The sequence below is a fragment of the Daldinia childiae genome (genome assembly GCF_008694065.1).
Source record: "Daldinia childiae strain JS-1345 chromosome Unknown Scaffold50, whole genome shotgun sequence".
In the NCBI taxonomy this organism is placed as follows: Eukaryota; Fungi; Ascomycota; class Sordariomycetes; order Xylariales; family Hypoxylaceae; genus Daldinia; species Daldinia childiae.
Window position 1 is genome coordinate 479 of NW_022984691.1, and position 17413 is coordinate 17891.

General features: G+C 44.2%; 6 protein-coding genes across 6 annotated transcripts; 4 read left to right on the forward strand and 2 right to left on the reverse strand.

Moving 5' to 3' along the window:
* Nucleotides 1-998: 998 nt before the first annotated feature.
* On the forward strand, nucleotides 999-1883 carry GL218_09600 (uncharacterized protein; the record flags this gene model as incomplete). Its single annotated transcript, XM_033586434.1, has 2 exons — nucleotides 999-1060; nucleotides 1127-1883. The coding sequence occupies 2 exons, from the start codon at nucleotides 999-1001 to the stop codon at nucleotides 1881-1883; spliced, it is 819 nt and encodes a 272-aa protein (XP_033434229.1).
* Nucleotides 1884-4625: 2742 nt separating this feature from the next.
* Nucleotides 4626-5455, forward strand: GL218_09601 (uncharacterized protein; the record flags this gene model as incomplete). Its single annotated transcript, XM_033586435.1, has 2 exons — nucleotides 4626-5238; nucleotides 5301-5455. 2 exons carry the CDS (start codon nucleotides 4626-4628, stop codon nucleotides 5453-5455), a joined length of 768 nt encoding a protein of 255 aa, XP_033434228.1.
* A 739-nt stretch (nucleotides 5456-6194) lies between these two features.
* GL218_09602 (Protein-lysine N-methyltransferase EFM2) lies at nucleotides 6195-7388 on the forward strand (the record flags this gene model as incomplete). The annotated part of the gene is made up of 1 exon (XM_033586436.1): nucleotides 6195-7388. One exon carries the CDS (start codon nucleotides 6195-6197, stop codon nucleotides 7386-7388), a length of 1194 nt encoding a protein of 397 aa, XP_033434231.1.
* Nucleotides 7389-7775: 387 nt separating this feature from the next.
* GL218_09603 (uncharacterized protein) lies at nucleotides 7776-9405 on the reverse strand (the record flags this gene model as incomplete). Its single annotated transcript, XM_033586437.1, has 2 exons — nucleotides 7776-8884; nucleotides 8958-9405. The coding sequence occupies 2 exons, from the start codon at nucleotides 9403-9405 to the stop codon at nucleotides 7776-7778; spliced, it is 1557 nt and encodes a 518-aa protein (XP_033434230.1).
* Nucleotides 9406-12264: 2859 nt separating this feature from the next.
* GL218_09604 (4'-demethylrebeccamycin synthase) lies at nucleotides 12265-13790 on the forward strand (the record flags this gene model as incomplete). The annotated part of the gene is made up of 2 exons (XM_033586438.1): nucleotides 12265-13138; nucleotides 13216-13790. The coding sequence occupies 2 exons, from the start codon at nucleotides 12265-12267 to the stop codon at nucleotides 13788-13790; spliced, it is 1449 nt and encodes a 482-aa protein (XP_033434227.1).
* A 384-nt stretch (nucleotides 13791-14174) lies between these two features.
* On the reverse strand, nucleotides 14175-16632 carry GL218_09605 (Transcription initiation factor TFIID subunit 5; the record flags this gene model as incomplete). Its single annotated transcript, XM_033586439.1, has 4 exons — nucleotides 14175-15279; nucleotides 15332-16146; nucleotides 16201-16401; nucleotides 16486-16632. 4 exons carry the CDS (start codon nucleotides 16630-16632, stop codon nucleotides 14175-14177), a joined length of 2268 nt encoding a protein of 755 aa, XP_033434226.1.
* Between the last annotated feature and the right edge of the window lie 781 nt (nucleotides 16633-17413).

A 17413-nucleotide genomic window follows, 5' to 3' on the forward strand; every position in this document is an offset into this window, starting at 1 on the left:
AAAGAAAGAAAAGAAGAAAAGAAAGAAAAAGAAAGAAAAGAAATAAAAGAAAGAAAAAGAAGAAAAAAAAGAAAAAGAAGAAAAAAGAAGGAAAAATAAGAGAACGGAAAATGGAGGAAGTGACGGGGAGGAAGGAGGGATGGAAGGGGAGAATAAGGGGAAGTGAAAATAAAAGAACAAAAGTGATGATTATATTATTTTAATTTATAAAAAAGACTTATTAATTAATAATTTAAAAGTAAAAATTTATTATTATATTAAATAAATAAATAAATAATTTTAATAAAAATAAATTATTAAAAACATTATAAAAAATAAAAAAATAATTATAAATATTACGTAAATAATTAATAAACGCACAAATTAAAAAAGTTATATTATCGTATTATTTTAATTTATTAAAATGATTTATTAATTTTATAAATAATAAATTTTATTTTTAAAATAAATAAAATAAATATAATATAATATAAAAACATTATATTTTTTAAAAAAAATTATATAAATAATTTAAAATATATATAAATTTTACTATATCACGTTTATTTTTATCGATTTATTTCATTAAGTTATATCATATATTCGCTTATCGAATTTTAAAAAAAAATGGTTATACGTGGGGGTGGGTATAATGACAAATTTGGGTTTTTTTAATGTGTTCCTCTGCACCTCCGTAGACCTGCTAGGATCATCTCGAATCAACCGCAAGCCGTTGTGTTATATCCGGAAGAGAAGAGACTATAACCGAGTTAAAAGATGGCTACTGTAGAGAAACCGTTTCGTATCGTAATTGTCGGAGCCGGACTCGTGGGTCTTACTGCAGCACATATATTATCCAAAACGGATATCGACTTTGTTATACTTGAACGACATGAGAATTTAACACCCGAACTTGGCTCTCTCCTAAGCTTGTGGCCGCCGACATTTCGCATTTTGACCAATTAGATCTACAAGATAAATTGGAGCCTGTTCTTAACCCTATCGACAATGGAGTCACCATGTCTGCCGACGACGGGTCCATATTCACATCGTGGAACCCCGGAGAGTTGATCAAAAAAAAGTACGTCAATCCAAAACCAAGGAAGGTAATGAGTATGGAACCAAGCTTATAGTTATCGTGATCTAGCCACGGGTACGGATTAAAGGTTACTCATCGCCCGCTCTTCATTGAAGCCTTATATCAAAGCCTGCCTGACAGTGCGAAAGCACGAATCAAGGTCAAGAAGCACGTCTTCAAAGTAAACGTGTCAGATGATGGAGTGGTCGTCGAGTGTACCGATGGTACCGTGGAAAGGGGCTCCATTGTGATAGGTTTAGACGGCGTTCACAGTAGAGTTCGCCAATGCATGCAGGCGATGGAGGAGGGTAGGGCAGCTCCGAGCATATCGGAAACCCCTAAGAGTCCCTACGTCACCACATACAGGATGGTCTTTGGAAGTATACCTATTCCTCCGACATTACCAAATAATGTCAATCACGAATGCGCGTCAGGACGTGTATCAACTCAGCTTCTCACTGGTAACTCTCTAGCATGGTTCGGCGTGTATGAAGCGCTTGATAAACCTACGTCAGAACGCATCAAATATACCGAAAAGGATAAGGAGGAGGCCATACAGAGATGGGGACATCTGTACACCGCTCCCGGCATGAGAGTGCGCGACGTTTTCGGCCTACAGGATGGAAACTTTGGTATGATCAACCTGGAGGAGGGTCGTGTAGACAAATGGTATTGGAATCGTATCGTCCTCGCAAGTGATGCTATTCGGAAACTAGAGCCTCACGCCGGATTAGGATATAATAGCGGTTTGGCCGATGTAGTTGTCCTCGTGAATAAGCTCCGACGCTTACTCGAGACTACTCGGTCACCGGATACGAAAGCCTAGAAGCGGTATTCGCCGACTACCAAGGAGGAGGAAAAAGGATGAGCCAATAGTTCATGACATGTCCATGCGTCGTGCTCGAGCTTACGCGTGGCTCAGCCCAATGGATAAGATCATGACTAAATACATCATCCCTTACACTAGCTTCGGAGTATACAGCACAAACCGCATATATGGGCCAGTCGTCTCCCGTGCCCCTGTCCTGGATTGGCTGGAAGAGAAGTCTGATACCAAAAACTTGAAAATACCTTACGCCCACCATCCTATTGTCAAGGGGAAGAAGTCAAAGAATGCGTTATCAAGGAACCATAGCTACTACAATCCATCAGCCTATATCGGAGTGGTCATTGCGGCTGCTCTTACTGGAGTGGGACTCCAGTATTACCATAGGATCTTGACAATGATAAGTCCCAAGGCGACCTAGAAATGAGAAGATATAGAGCCTTTTTCTTTCTTATTTCATACGTAATATATGGAGAGAGGGGTGTAGTGACTGCAGACGGTTTCTACTCCAAGATATGTCCTTAACATTAATGCAATATATTAGATATTAGAAAGGGTGGACTTAGAAGAATGAAAGATATGATCTTGCGATCGGGATTTTACCTGGCATGATTTAGGACTCCTTCTCAAGTCGCATTATAGGTACACGGGCGTCGAAATAATGCGCCCATAACGATCAGAGTAAACGTAGGGACTCGAGCTTGCTAATCCAACGAACCTAGAATCTAGTAAGTACCTCCTGTATAAATCTGCAAAGTCCTCTAGACGGACGACTCTTACACGGTCCTATTATCAGTCTCACGATCGAACCCTCCTCTCCATACCAAGATATCCTCCATATCCAGGCCCTGCTTCGTATTAGGCTTACCCTGTGCAAGACGTAGCTTTTCGAAATATACCTCATATGCGGTATAGAATACAGTGCTCTTAGTTCCTGTTTTAGCACCGTAGCCACGACGGAAGTCGTTAAGTTGTTTGGACTGGATGCACTTAACCGTGGGCGCATTGAGCTGTGCATACAGATCACGACATAATTATGACTGTGTTACTCTCGGGGTTTCCCAGATGCGCATTGATCTTCCGTCGAATCTCGTCGCATGAGTCTATCTCCTCATCGTCCAAGCAGATGTGCTTAATGTCCGAGAATAGAGCCGCCATTGATGACACCTTGGGACGCTACTTGCATATGCTTGAACTCGTAGAATTGGCCTTTTGCGTTTACTTCTTGTTCGTATTCGGCATCGCTGACTTCGCTGACTTCGCTGTTTGGCGTTGCTTTAGCCATGTCTAAGTGTTGTGATATGCGAAACTATTCTGGCCATTTTTTGGGCTCGGTTTATCTCAGAAAAGTACCTAATTCAGGGTATTTGTACTGCACTCAATAACTTGAGAAAATTCGATCTTGTTCATTATATTGACCTCGAGTAACTTTCCGATCCAATTACGCACAATGTCGTAACTAAGCATCATCTCGTCTTCGAAATATCAGAACCAACGATGGCGTCTAGGTTACGATTGAGAGCTGCGAGTTCCTCTTCGAATGACATACCCGCCTTGCGCTTCTTACTCAATGATTCATTTCTTGTCATAATACCCTTCGTATTCGTAAGCTTAACTTTCTCTGATGCAGTCCTCGGTCGCACAGCTGCAGCCTGTACACTTCTGGCTTTTGGTTTTCCATTTCTTCGTGGTCTATATTGTAAAAAAAAAAAAAAAAAAAAAAATTCATTTGTTAGTAGTGGGACACGCGTTGTATTCTAGAAGAGGCGTTTGGACCAGCGTAGCGGGCATAGGGCCTATTTACGCCTGGAGTTCCGTGCGCTAATGACGATCAGCTTTCTAGATACTATACGGATGCAATTTGAATAGCATCACTTAAAATCTAGCAAATGTGAAATATATTCAAATATAGGTAATTATAAAATAGAATTGTAGCCTTTTTTTAGCCATCGAAATAGAAACCAATTCGTTTTCTCCCCCGGGTACCTTTACCACTCCCTTTTCATTGTCCTTTCAAGCACAACACTTGAATTTTCAAATAAATAAATTTCACAAATTTAACCCAGAAGGAATCTCTAACAATCTTTAACCAAAGACATTTCAAGGAGTTAAGGGAAGGGAAGAAGATAACGACATACTCTTGTGACGAATATCTAGAAAACAGTCTAAGAAACCTAAGTTGCCCTAATCTTCATTTACGGATATGAAGTACAAAAGGATATGAGCTTTCTTTATAATACTATTTAAGAATAGATTAATCGCCTCAAGTCATTTGAGGTAAAGATAGAATAATTATGAAGATGGATCTTTCCCGGCTCTCGGGTATATCGTTTACCATTGCCTATCTCCATACATCCTTTCCCCATAGTTAGAAGAACATAAAACTACAGGCACTTCTTGGAACATATTAAGTAATAGGGTTCGTTAAATTTAAGTTGAGTCTTAATCGAGGTGACGAAAGTGGCAACGACTTCTACTAGGTGCTAATCGTCTGGTTTCTAGACTTGATGGGCGGATGATGATCTTCCAGCTCTGTGGAATTGCCGAAACAACCCCACACAAAATTCATATGGCTATTCTCTTCGAGTACGACAGTATCATCTTCTTTGCCGGTTTTGACATCATGTAATAATTCATATTTAGGAGGAGCTACCCCGACTCGCCCCAGATGTAAGAATGGCAGTTATCTCAAGTTTCCCTTCCTCTTCTACTTGGTACCAGTTCCCATAGGCAATATTGAAGATGTTGAGACTCACTCTCGTCGCTCTAGGGCTCCTTGCAGCTCAGGCCGTAGCACAATGCACCCGCGAAGACCTCATTGCTGCTACTGATAGTCTCCTTGCAGCACAGACTGCGGGAACTCCCGACACGGTAGCTCCTCTGGCCGACACAGTGGTCTACTTGGAAGCATTTAAGACGGCTGATATCAAGACTGGAATACTGTCTCACGCGCTCAATATTGACTTCAACCGTAGTCTCCACGACACCACCCAATGCGCAACTTACACCGAGATCGTTGTCACAGACAAGGCGCACCCGTACGTCATAGGCACGCAACTGCGCTTCGCCGACGGAAAGATCGCCAATATCAGCTCTCTCGTTACTGATCAGGGCGATTGGCTTTTCAACGCTACCGGTACCCTCTACTGGGCATCCCAGGAGAAGTGGGACCCAATCCCGGAGGACCAGCGCGACAGCCGCGAGGTGATCCAGGCCGCAGCCGATGCCTACGCCGACCTCTTCAACGACAAGTCCGTACAAGTCCCTTGGGGACACCCTTGCGCACGTCTTGAGGGTGGTGCTTACACTGGCTCTGGATCCGCCGACGATAGGTGTGATGTCGGTGTTCCCAATGGTAAGTCATATCTATTTAGAACAACGAGGGAATTTGATAGATCACTAACGCTTAATTTGCAGGAGTCAATCTGAGCAACCGTCGTTATGTCATTGACGAGACTCTTGGTGCTGTTGACATCTTCATCGACTTTGCGACTGTTCCAGACAGCCACGAGTTCCGAGTCGAGAAAGGCAAGCTTCGCTACGTCCATACCATAACTGTGATGGGTGGTTAAATAGTGTGAGAGAAAGGTTTCATTCCTGTAGAGAGCCCAGTATTGCAAGTTGATTGAAAAGGAAATGATCGGATACGGATAGCACATGGGAGTATAGGAAATAAAACACCTTTGAACAGTCTTACATGAAGAGATAGGGGTCAATAAGTATTCTACCATACTATGACAGATACCTAAGCAGTAATTCATTTTCTAAAATATGCGTCTTTACTCGACGTATCGAGCGATATAACTATGAATATGCTGGGATGCAGCCATCGTGAAGACCGGTAATACCTAGATTAAAGCATTTAGAAACGTATGGATTTGAATGTACCTTGTATACCTAATTTAATGAAGTTGTTAGTTAATCTATAAAAAGTATTGATAAAATATCAAATATATAAACCTACCTACCTGTTATAATATCTTGCTCTGTCTAAGTAAAGATAAGTAAAAACAATTGTAGCCAACGGAAGAAGCACATGGGAAATGGCGAGTCAGGGGATTCGTCGCATTCACCGCTATCGCCGAGACTTTTCACGATAGTAACAAAAGTTGTGTGGCAAGTGGGTCTTATTCAAGATCCACTCCGTTGGGCCCGTTCTAGGCCCCGACGTAATAATCCATCTCACTTTTTTTTTCCTAATTCATAAAACCCTCACCAGTCGCTCGTTATCTTATGTTCATGTTTTTCCCTTTTTTCATTCGTTAGGACATCCACCCCGGAGACGGACCGCGAGTCTGACCGAGGACTCCAATGAACCCAGCGGGTCATCTGCTGTCTCCTACGAGCAGCCTGCCACCTTTACGTTCGTTGACTGCACTCAATAGGGACCGAATATTCTCGGCTCTAGATAACCTTTATGAGTTGTACTGCCCCGTCTCGTTACCACGGGCAGTTAAGTCGCAGCTCGAACATGGGAAGGCTCATGATGATTTACTAGTCCAACCGATCGACTCCGGCTACGTCTCCGAGGATGATATAGATTCGGAATATGATCTTGACGAGTTACGTGCAGACACCTTCGAGCGTAACTTCGCTATTCGCTGGTTGACTACTTTAATCGCCAGCGCGGAAGAGCTACCCCTGAGTAATGAAGACGAGCGCGAGCAGGCGGTTGATAAAGCTTCCTTTATCCTTGCCTCGTTCACCAAACTCGCGGACGGAGATGACGAAGAGGATTCCGGAATTACACGAGAATTTTCTTTCGAACTATCGTTATTCTCCAATCAGGGTTCTCCTGGGTTGAAGGAGTCTGGTATCCGTGAAAAGGTCTCGATAGACGTGCAACTCAATGATGCACCACAAACCTCCACAGATCACACCGATGTTGGCCTACAGAGCTGGGGTGCATCCATTGTTTTCTCTGACCTGTTATGTTCGTCACCAGACCGGCTCGGACTTAATCAAGAAACCCTCGGCTCGTCTCCGCGTATCATCGAGCTTGGTGCCGGGACGGGACTAGTCAGTCTTGTTCTTGCTAAAGCGCTACCTCACTTCGGTGTATCTGATGCCACCTTGATAGCAACAGACTATCATCCGGCTGTTCTTGAGAATCTACAGTCTAATGTCAAGCTCAGCCGGGTAAGCGTAGAGACATGCTTCCTCAATTGGTCCGCCCCTATCTTGGAAGCACCGCTCGACTTATCAGCAGACGTGCTCGTAGCGACCGACGTGGTATACGCACCTGAGCACGCTGTGTGGCTTCGAGACTGTGCGACCCGTCTGCTCGCACCTAAGGGTGTGTTCTGGCTACTCATGACTATACGCCCGAATGGCCGCTTCGAAACTGTGGTTGACTCTGTCGAAGCCGCCTTCAATGGATCATACTCCCAAACCTCAGACAATCGACATCTCGCAATTCTGAACATGGAGGGTGTTGAAAAGCGCCGTGGCGTTGGACGTGGAGATGAGAGTGGATATAAACTATTTAGAATCGGGTGGGCTTAGACGAATAAACTAGAATTAGAAGGGTGTTAGACTTATATAGCTAGACGTATGGCAGAGTTACAGTATAGAGTATTTCAGGGCAGCATACAAAGGCGTACTAGATACCTGAAGTTGTTTTTAATTTAACTATTATATTAATGCTTTAACTATATGAAGTTAGTATATACATGAAATAAAAATGATACCAGCCCACCTCGGAGTTCGAAACTTATATAACTAAGAGTTGTCAAACATAGAGGTAGGTATGAATAGGGAGTGTGATAGTAGATCATGGTATCTACCTATGTAGTACGGAACGCGCCACAGCTATATTACCCACCATCCTTATAGACTTAGAAATCTCGTTACCTCCAATCAGCTGCTCAATCCTAAGACTAAAGAAAGAAATTATTCTGCTCGCTTGACGGAAAAGGGATTTGGCGTGAAGATCCCATAAGGATCAACTCTCTTTCTAATCTCACGAAGTTTGTCATACTTTACCCTATCTTCATAGTAACAGTTCCACACAGCATCCAAATCCCATTCTCCGTACGAGCCCCAGAGCACACGGCGGTCCTCTTTTGAAAAGATACCGTTGGGGCCGATGGCCTCCTCATCGTTCACCTTTTGCCAGTCTTCAGCTCGCGTTTTAGTTTCATCGCTGTGGAAGCAGTCCATTGTGCACAAGATACTCGTGTCTCGCCAGCTGTACGCCGTACCGTTTCCTGCATTCCGCGTGAACATGGAGTTCTTCCCACCGAAACACTGTAGCTGTGCCGACAACCAGCACCGGTTGTGTTCGGGTCGAATGATAGAATCGATACGGTTGACAACCCAGTCGGCCCAACCGTCTTTAGCAAGCGTGTGCGAACGAGTACTGTAAGTACGCTTGACGTATGGGTGTTCAAACTCGCGCACGTTACGGAAAATCCAGTCACCAGTGAGCTGCGACATGGGCTTCTCCTGAACATTGCTGTTACCAAGAATCCAGTCGGAGCCCTCCTTAATACGATCAAACCATGAATTATCGCACACGTCACCACTCTCGAACGGCACCCACTGCGCAAACACGACAATGGTACGCGGCCACGCAATCAGTCCATTTTTGCCGTAGTACTCTGGGTGCTTCCGTGCCATCCACTCGTCAATTCCTGGGCATAGATCGAGTAGAGGAAATGCCGAGCTAAGCACGCTGATACAAAAGTCGTAGTTGCGAGGAAAGTTTTCATTGTCAGACATCTCAACAAGGATGTCAACTAGACGCTTCAAGGTTTGGGTGTCGTAGAGGTACATTGCCTTCATACCCTTAGAGCCGTTATAGTCTTGGTCGCGGTGCATCTGGATAGTGAAATGAGTCAAGACTCCAAGGTTACCGGGACTGCCACCTAAGAAAGCCCAAAAGAGATCTGGGTCAGTAGATTTGGTGATTTCCTTGAAGTTTCCGTCAGTGTCTACGATCTCGAGAGATAGTATGTGGTCCCCGAATAACCCGAAACTACGTCCCAGTTGACCGTAACCTATTTCCTATTAGTAACTGATGCTTTTAAAAACTGCAACTTCTATATGGACTTTCAACAAGGGGGATATTACCTCCAGTTTGTGCGTGTCCGCCGACATGAACCTCAGTGCATTGCCCATGAGGTACAAACAGCTTATGTTCCGTAACCCAAGCATTGAATTCCCCAAGGCTCCAGCTAACGCTGGTACGAGCATATGCCTTTCCATCTTTCTCGAAGATAGCTCGATCCTCTGGACCCCTAAATGAATGCTCTAGGTCCAGCTGAATATTTGGAGCGCTCGTAGACGAAGCTCCACTATATTGGTGGCCGCCTGTCTTGATGGCTACCGCGATTTTCTTCTCTTTAGCATACTTGAGGGTTAGTACAATATCCTCCTTCGTCTTAGGTTGGACAATTAATCCTGGGTTGAGGTCGCGTTCCTTGCCATAAGTTGATGTCGCGTACTGATACTTTACTTCATCGTATTCCTTTGCTCCTGGTATATATTGGTTACCACTGATACCTGTGATGGTTGCCATTGTTCTTGGGATGAATTTATGGATATTGATTTTGCACTTCATACGATGCTGACTATCTGAGGGATATATGCCTCAGTACTTATAGCCTTACACGTCTCTATGATACTCCGATTGTCACGAGGTGGAACTAAACAGCATGGAAACAAATTCGTTGTTCCGCAAGGAACTCTAACAACCTACCGATGGGGTTCACCCGGTGTGCTCAAGAGCTTATCATGTGCCTGACTCAGCTGTCAGCTCACGTCGTACGCATTCGACAATTCTTCACACCTTTAGCACGAGATGTATGATGCGGATATATCTTATTTGGTGGTATGCGAAGTCTTACGTTAGCACAACAAAGGACGCCAGTTACGGGAAGAAACCAGCCTACCACGTATTGTAAGACACTCTTAAAATACTAACCTAATGTATTATCTAGCAGTATTTATTAGTAATTGTAATAGGCAATCATTATTACCTTGTAGCCCAGCCTCACATTACGGTAGGTATTTTACGTAAGAATGACAATGCAGCAACTATTATAATACCTTTAGTTTTTTCGAGCTGAAAGCTAAGGTAGTTCTCTACTTTGAACTGGCGGAAATGAACGAAGAAAATCAATCAATCGATGAGTACCTATTATATATTGTCACATGAACCTTAGGTAGGTGGTTATCATTGCTTTTGCTGATTCAGTGGCGCCGGGGCGAAGACATGTTTTAGATAATAGATAGTCGACCATGTTTCACTTGGTTCGAGTTGGGGGTGAAAGTGGTAGAGTGGATGCAAAGCTGCAAGCCAAAGACCTGCAGATGGAGTGAGATATTTCGGTGTTTTGTTGCCAAGGTCGGTGACCATTACCCTCACCCGGACTGTCAGAAAGCAAACTCTCAGGGTAATCTGTCAGCAAACATGTCGCTATTACCCCGAGATTTGATGATACCACGACCATCTAGAAGTGTGGCTTAATCTAAATTTTTAGCCCCCTACCTAGGTAGCTATTCGTCGTGACTGCTTCTCGTTAGTTTATACATGACTTTATTATGACAGATGGTCTTTAGAATTAGGGGTAATGTGACATTATCAGATTCTGAGAACAGGTAACTTTCATCCTGCTGAAAGACAATTATATTGCCACCAAGATATTTAATTACATCACATGTACCTATTATGATGTAGAGGCGTCCCGCTTGTAAAGCTCACTTCTATTTTATATCTACTGATTACCTAAGACATAGTGCTTATAGATATCTATTAGATAGTAGAGTAAGATCAGTAAACCACTACACAATTACCAATATACGATGGAACACATCACTATTCTAATATGATACCTGGTAAGCTTCTCGAATCAGTTGTGGCCAGTCAATCCCAGCATATTCGCTAGGAAAGCGGTATTCCTTCTCAACAGACCTAGTATTCCCCTGAAAATTGAACCAACTATCCCATCTGATTCCAAGAGTCCCATAAACCTCCCAAACCGATGGCCCTCCTGAGCCCATCATCACGTACGAACTTTCAGGCCACACATAGCAACCACTGCCGCCGGAAAAGTTTATACGTTCCATATTTTGCCATGATTCTGATATATACCCACTATCTCCATTATCATCGGTAGTCGTAGAGCCTGCTACGTCTGTATCAAACTTACTAGAATCTTGAGATGAATCATGACTGAAATCTAAGTCCGACGGGCAGGAAGCTCCGTCCAGATCGAAATATAGTGCAATGATTTCGTCGACTTCGAGCTCAGCTCCTTCATATTGCGCCATGCTCTATAGTTTCTTAAATTTCAGTCTTCAACCGGAGACCTAAGTTTGACAATAGAAATAGAAATTGCTGCTGAGGGGGTTGTCAAGAACAAGAAACTATTTTTAATTCCTGCCCTCTCTGGTCATATTCCCAAGTGTCGGAGAACATGAAGCTATAAACGGATACCGTGACTATTTTGTATCATATAAGTATATCTTGTTAGTATATACGGGCGTATGTTTGACTCGAGTTCATTGTAAAATTTACTGAAAGAGAGAAAGGTATTATAGCATACAAAGATAGCTATAAGGAAGACTACGTTTTAAATATGAACAATAGTTAATTGTTAAGGACAATGCATTTAATGTAAAGAGACCTATAAAAAGCACATTGTTATTTTAGGTACGTAAACACTTAGATACTTTCGTGAATTTTGATCCTCGGGTAGAATTTATCGAGTGTATACGACTATTATGAATAAGATGATCACCACAGACCATGAGTAGTTCACGCAAGTTTGTTGATCGCCTCCCCGGGTCTACTTTTAGAAAGAAATCGTAGCAACGTTATTAAAAGTTTGAAATACCAAGTTAGCAAAAACATTTCTGGCGCTTCTAATAGATTTTAAAATTAAGACAGCCTCTAAGTGCCTCTAAAACAATGCATTATATACAGGTATACTACTTCTTTAATAGGTTCTTTATTGGATAGTTCCAATCCATTAAAAAGATACTAAGAAAATACCTACCTAGGTAATGCCTTTATATAGGTAACTTAGGTACCTAAGGTATAGCAACCTCTTATCCACCGTGTTCAAGTAAAAGGGGGAAAGGGGGCTTAGTCAGCTCCCTAGTCACATGTAATGGAATTCATCCGGGCACTTATGTACCTAGGTCCTAGGTAAAGTTCTAGGCAGCACAATAAGGTACCCAAGGTTAAGGCACAGCAACACACCCTAAAGAAAGTACTTTATGGGAAGGTGCTTGCCTAATAGTCTTACCTTAGGTATTAATCTTTAATATTTTAGCATCTGAGTTACTTGATTAGTGTAAAACTTAGGTCATATTAGTTCTAGTTATTTCGAAGCCGAACCCAAGCGAAAACACATAAACACATAAACTCGCAATGACCGACCTGAAGCCGATTCAAGCCGAAACACACCGCCCCTTTGTGCTAATCGTCTGTCACTCCTTAACGGGACACCTCTCTCCCCTAATCCGCATAGCTACAGCCCTTCATGCATTAGGCTGGGAGACCTTCTTCTTAGGACCGACCGCGCACCGTCGAGGTATAGAAGCGACCGGCGCCGTTTTTTTGCCTTTACGAGAAGATGCCGACCTCGACGATAAGGCGTATTATGAAAACCCACCTTTTCCTGAATACGCAGCACTGCACTGGGCTGACCGCGTGCTGGTTGATCTGCGCAAGCAGTGTCTTGACCCTCTTCCTACGCAATGGTCCTGCTTCGTAGACGCCTTGAGAGTATTGCAGACTCGTGATCCGGAGCGCAAGATTATCTTATTAGCCGAGGCGTTCTTCTATGGTACTTTACCGCTGTTCTATGGCGCATCACTTCCCCATGATTTGAAATTGGAAGAAATTCTGTTGGGATCATTGTGCGTATCGGTGACTATACCTGCGATCCGTAGTGTCGACTTACCGCCTGCTGGGTATCCCTTCCCCTTTGACTCGTCACCAGACGGCCGCGTGCGTAACGCAAATCTTTGGGAAAGAAGTTGGGAGCGCAAAACCAGCTACCTAGCCGCACTCTTAGTCACTAAGATGCGCGAGGCGGGTGCTGATCGCTGCGTCGATGAAATATTCCTCTCAGGCGCAAATTATCTGTGCCATGATACTATCCTACAGCTTGGCGTTCCTGGGTTTGAATATCCACGCAGCGATTGGCCTCCTGGCTTCAAGTTTGCAGGGCTAGTACAAGGCCCGCCACCGAGTTGCAAATCCGGAGAACAGCCATCCTCTCCTTCTCCTGCTCCTGCTCGTAATATAAAACCCCTAACTTCCCTTGGTGGTCTGAACTCACATTTAATACCGCCCTTTCTACCCTTCTACCCTCAGATCCGCGTCGCGCCGCAAAAAAGAAGGTTATCGTCGTCGCGCAAGGTACCGTAGAGATAAACCCCTACGATTTGATCGTACCTACACTGCGTGCCTTCGCTAACCGGTCGGACGTGCTGGTTGTTGCCATTCTCGGGTGGAAGGATGCCAACCTATCTAGCTACGGTGTCGATATTGAGATTCCGGTTAACGCTCGTATTGCTAACTACCTTTCGTACGATGCGGCACTAGCCCACGCTAACGTATGGATACATAACGCGGGATTCGGCGCTGTGAACCATGGTATTGCGAACGGGGTCCCCATGGTAGTCGCGGGCGAAGGAATGGATAAAACGGAAAACTCGCGACGAGTAGCCTGGTCCGGGATCGGAATCGACCTTGGTTGCGCGAAACCATCAGTTGAGCAGGTTAGAGGGGGCGTTGAACGCGTGCTAGAAGATGAACGGTTTACAGAACGTGTGCGGGAGCTACGGAAACAAAGCCAGGAGATAAACTGCTTCGATATGGTTCACAGTGAACTAGTTAGGATAATGAAAACACGGCCTGGCATTAAGCAACGGGGTCTAGAATCTTAATGAAAAGGGTTCGCATTTACTACCTGCTGCCAAATTTTGGCCCGTATTCACACGCAGAATGGTATCAGATTAATCAAGTTGCTTCCTGTAACACTTCCATCGACGATTAACTTCCTAACATCCTCCTATTTAGAGAATGCAGTCCATGGAGAGCCATCTCAATCCCCCTTCCAGTGTTTCTACATATTCGTATAATCAGCTTTTTTTTTTTGTTTGCATTAAGTTATACTTAATAACGCCGTGCCGAAGGGACATGCTTCGTGCCAGTATATGGTTAACAAGATAACCAACTTATCAAAACGTGTGCTCCTAAATATAGGCAATAATCTATTGAGAAAGGGTTGATAATTCCGGGTCGATAAGGTAACAAACGAGGCGTAGAATTTATCGAGTCGTATCCTGAGTCTCGGGATAGTAACATCCGCCGGCTAGCACGAGGTTCATACGGGTGAACTGAACCTTCATGACAGGTGTTTTCTTCGTCGGAAACGCGCTAATCTGGTCTGGTGTTATCATGACGTCCTTGCCCTTCCTCTTACCCGTACCGCCAGCTGCACCGCTGGCAGGTTGCGTTGTCTGCCCGCTTTGTTTGTTATCGCCTTGTCCACCTACCGCAACAATTGTGCTATCCCCGTCCTGTTGGTTTGCGGGACGACTGCCTTCGGCCGGCATCTCAACATCCCAAACGCGCACCGTATTATCCTGTCCACCGGATATGAGCACGTTACTCTCAACACTAAAACTGAGTGACCAAATTCCACCACGTCCATGGCCACGGCAACGCTTAATACGGGTAGCCTTATCTATATCCCATAGAAAGATGTTACCACCGATATCAGCTGACGCGAGGATCTTGCCGTTAGGGGCACACTCCATTGCAGATATGTATTCAGTATGGCCAGTAAATATACGAACGCAGTTGCCACTGACCACAGACCACATGCGGATCGATTTGTCTGTCTCGTCAGAAGCTGAGAATACATACGTGCCATTAGGATGCCATGCCACGGCCGAAATGGCGGTGTCGTGGCCGACAAGGAGACGTTGTGCCGATGCGTGGTCTTGCGACCAAACTCTGACGGTTTTATCCCACCCGCCAGTCACGAAGTAGTGACCATGTGGACTCCACGAGAGAGAGAAGACCGGGCCATCATGACCCCTGTATATGCAAAGGCAGGTCCAAACCTCAAGAGACCACAATCGTACTTGGCCATCGGCCGAAGAGGAAAGAAGAAGCTTGGTATCTGTCTCCGGCTGAGGCGAGCCTTCGTAAATATTACGATCTAAGTTGGCTACAGCATCCGAAAAAGCCACGGAATAGACGGGAGCAGAATGGCCGATCAACTTGCGGTTGTTAACTTTCATGTCCTTCTCGGGCCCCAGACGAGACTTCAAAGCTTTGCCGTCAAGAGACCATACGCGAATGTATGATTCTGTAGTTCCTACCGCCACAAGTTCTTGGTCTTTCGAGAAGTCCATGCACGAGATGCTAGATGACGTTAACGCGGAATTCTAAGCTAGCAAGCTAAAGTAATTCTTACCTCCCGAGATGATTGTGGAATGTAAACATGCAAACTGAAACACCAGGGCCTACACCACCGGTACGACCTTCAATTCTGAACCGATCTCGATTTTCTCGAACTTTCTGCATTTCCATGACGACGTCTCTTGCTCTTGATGGAGGGTATGGAATATCTGTTCGCTGTGGAGAATCGCCTGATTCTCTCTTGATAGGATGCATGGCATTGAATTCTTCTACTAATGTAGGTAATCCTTCTCGAGGTGGACGAAGTCTATCCTCTTCTTCCAGCTCAGCAACAACATCGCCCCGAAGATCGGGATCTATCGGGAGTGGTCCAAGCTTCAGGGCGGCGGTATTATCGAGGATGTTGCGGTTGGAAAGGCCACTACGGCTGGAGACACCTGGGATACCCTCTTGGATGTCGACTTCATCAAGTTCTTGATGACGAGCACGGCGGTAAATAGCTTCGAAGCTAAACGGCTCGATAGGACCCCGATCCACAGAATCAACACGACAGTGTTGCTGTATAATATCAAGAACTATGGCTCCGCACTGTTCCAACTCTCGTTCTAAAAAGTGGAATAGATGTCCCGTTAGAGACTTGCTAATCGGAATGACGTACTGGTTCTCTAGATACGCCTTGGCGAACGCGTTCTCCCGGACGTGTACGGAGAGGGTTATGGTAGACAGACTCTTCAACTCGTCATGATGCGTTTTTTGAAACCGGCTCCGGATTTGTTCCATAAGTTCCTGTGCATGAGTATAGGAAGCCTGGCTAACCAAGCGGAGGTAGGAATAAATGAAGAGAGGCCAAAGAATCTTCCCCAGCTCAAACTATCCACGGGTAAGATGACCGTCATCTAGTATTTAGCTAGGAATAATACATACCTTGTAAAGATCGACTCCGTTATCAATCCATCGTGCAAAATGTTTGAACGCCCTCAGATACTTTCCTGCGGGGAGGAACTTGTTTGGGGCCACTGCATCATTATGATCTCGAGGTTTCCCGTTCTCGTTAATATCCTTCACCTCCTGGCGGAATATTTCTTCTGTACGGTTATACCCTTTCTTAATGAGGTAATCGGTAACCTAAACGACGTAATTAGCCTTGTTTAATACTAAATAAAGTACAAGTAAGGTGAAAGGGAAAAGGCAATGCAAAACCAAGCATACTAGTTCATGGAAGGGTCTTTGTGGAGGTTTTGGTGTATTAGAATTCTGGAAACTAGTTTGACTCATGGGGATATGCTCGCCGGAAGCTCTAGGCCTCTTTAGAACCTCATTCTGGAATGGAAGTTGAGGAGCAGGACGTTTAGACATGATGATGAGTTATGAATGTAGATAGAAAATGGTCTGAATGATGATACGGATTTAATAGACCGGTATGCTTGCGCGCGTGTTTTAATCTTAGGCTGGCACAAGATAAATAGATATCGAGTGTTAATTTGGTAATTACCGATTAATGAAGAATATAAGAGATTGGAAAATGGGTGTTTGTAGTGATGGAACAGCTTGCTTCCAGAAGATGGTGACGAAGATGGCGTACGAAATTTGAAGATGATGACATTCAGGAGTGAAAGTTTGTTGTAAGAATAAAAATAACTAGGAGGTAGGTACGTAATTAAAAAGATAAGTTACGGCTTACGATTTGGTTAAGATTCTGATTGCTACTCCCAGTTGCTGTGGAAGCTGAGGATGTGGTGGGGTTGCTAACAACACCTGGAGTTGTAGTTGACGGCTGCGGTTGGGGGGTGAAGTTATTGCTAGATGCACCTCCAGTTCCAGCACTTTGTGGTGCTGGATTAGACATGGCGAAAGTTATACAGGATTCGCGTATTTTAATCGACTATGGGAATATTGATTCCTAGCAACAATAAGCTTATCATCAATACTACATCAGCATTATAGTAATTCCTATAGAAGCTGAATGAGAACCTAAAGATAGCATAAGTAGCGTTAGCATATTTGATGAGACGCGATGGGAAGTTTAGAAGTTTAGAGTTGAGGCTCAAAACTGAAAAGGACAGGCTGATGCAGGTACGTACACAAAATAAGGTTGAAGGCCCCACTAAGGTACGAAGTATTCCCGTGATTTATGATG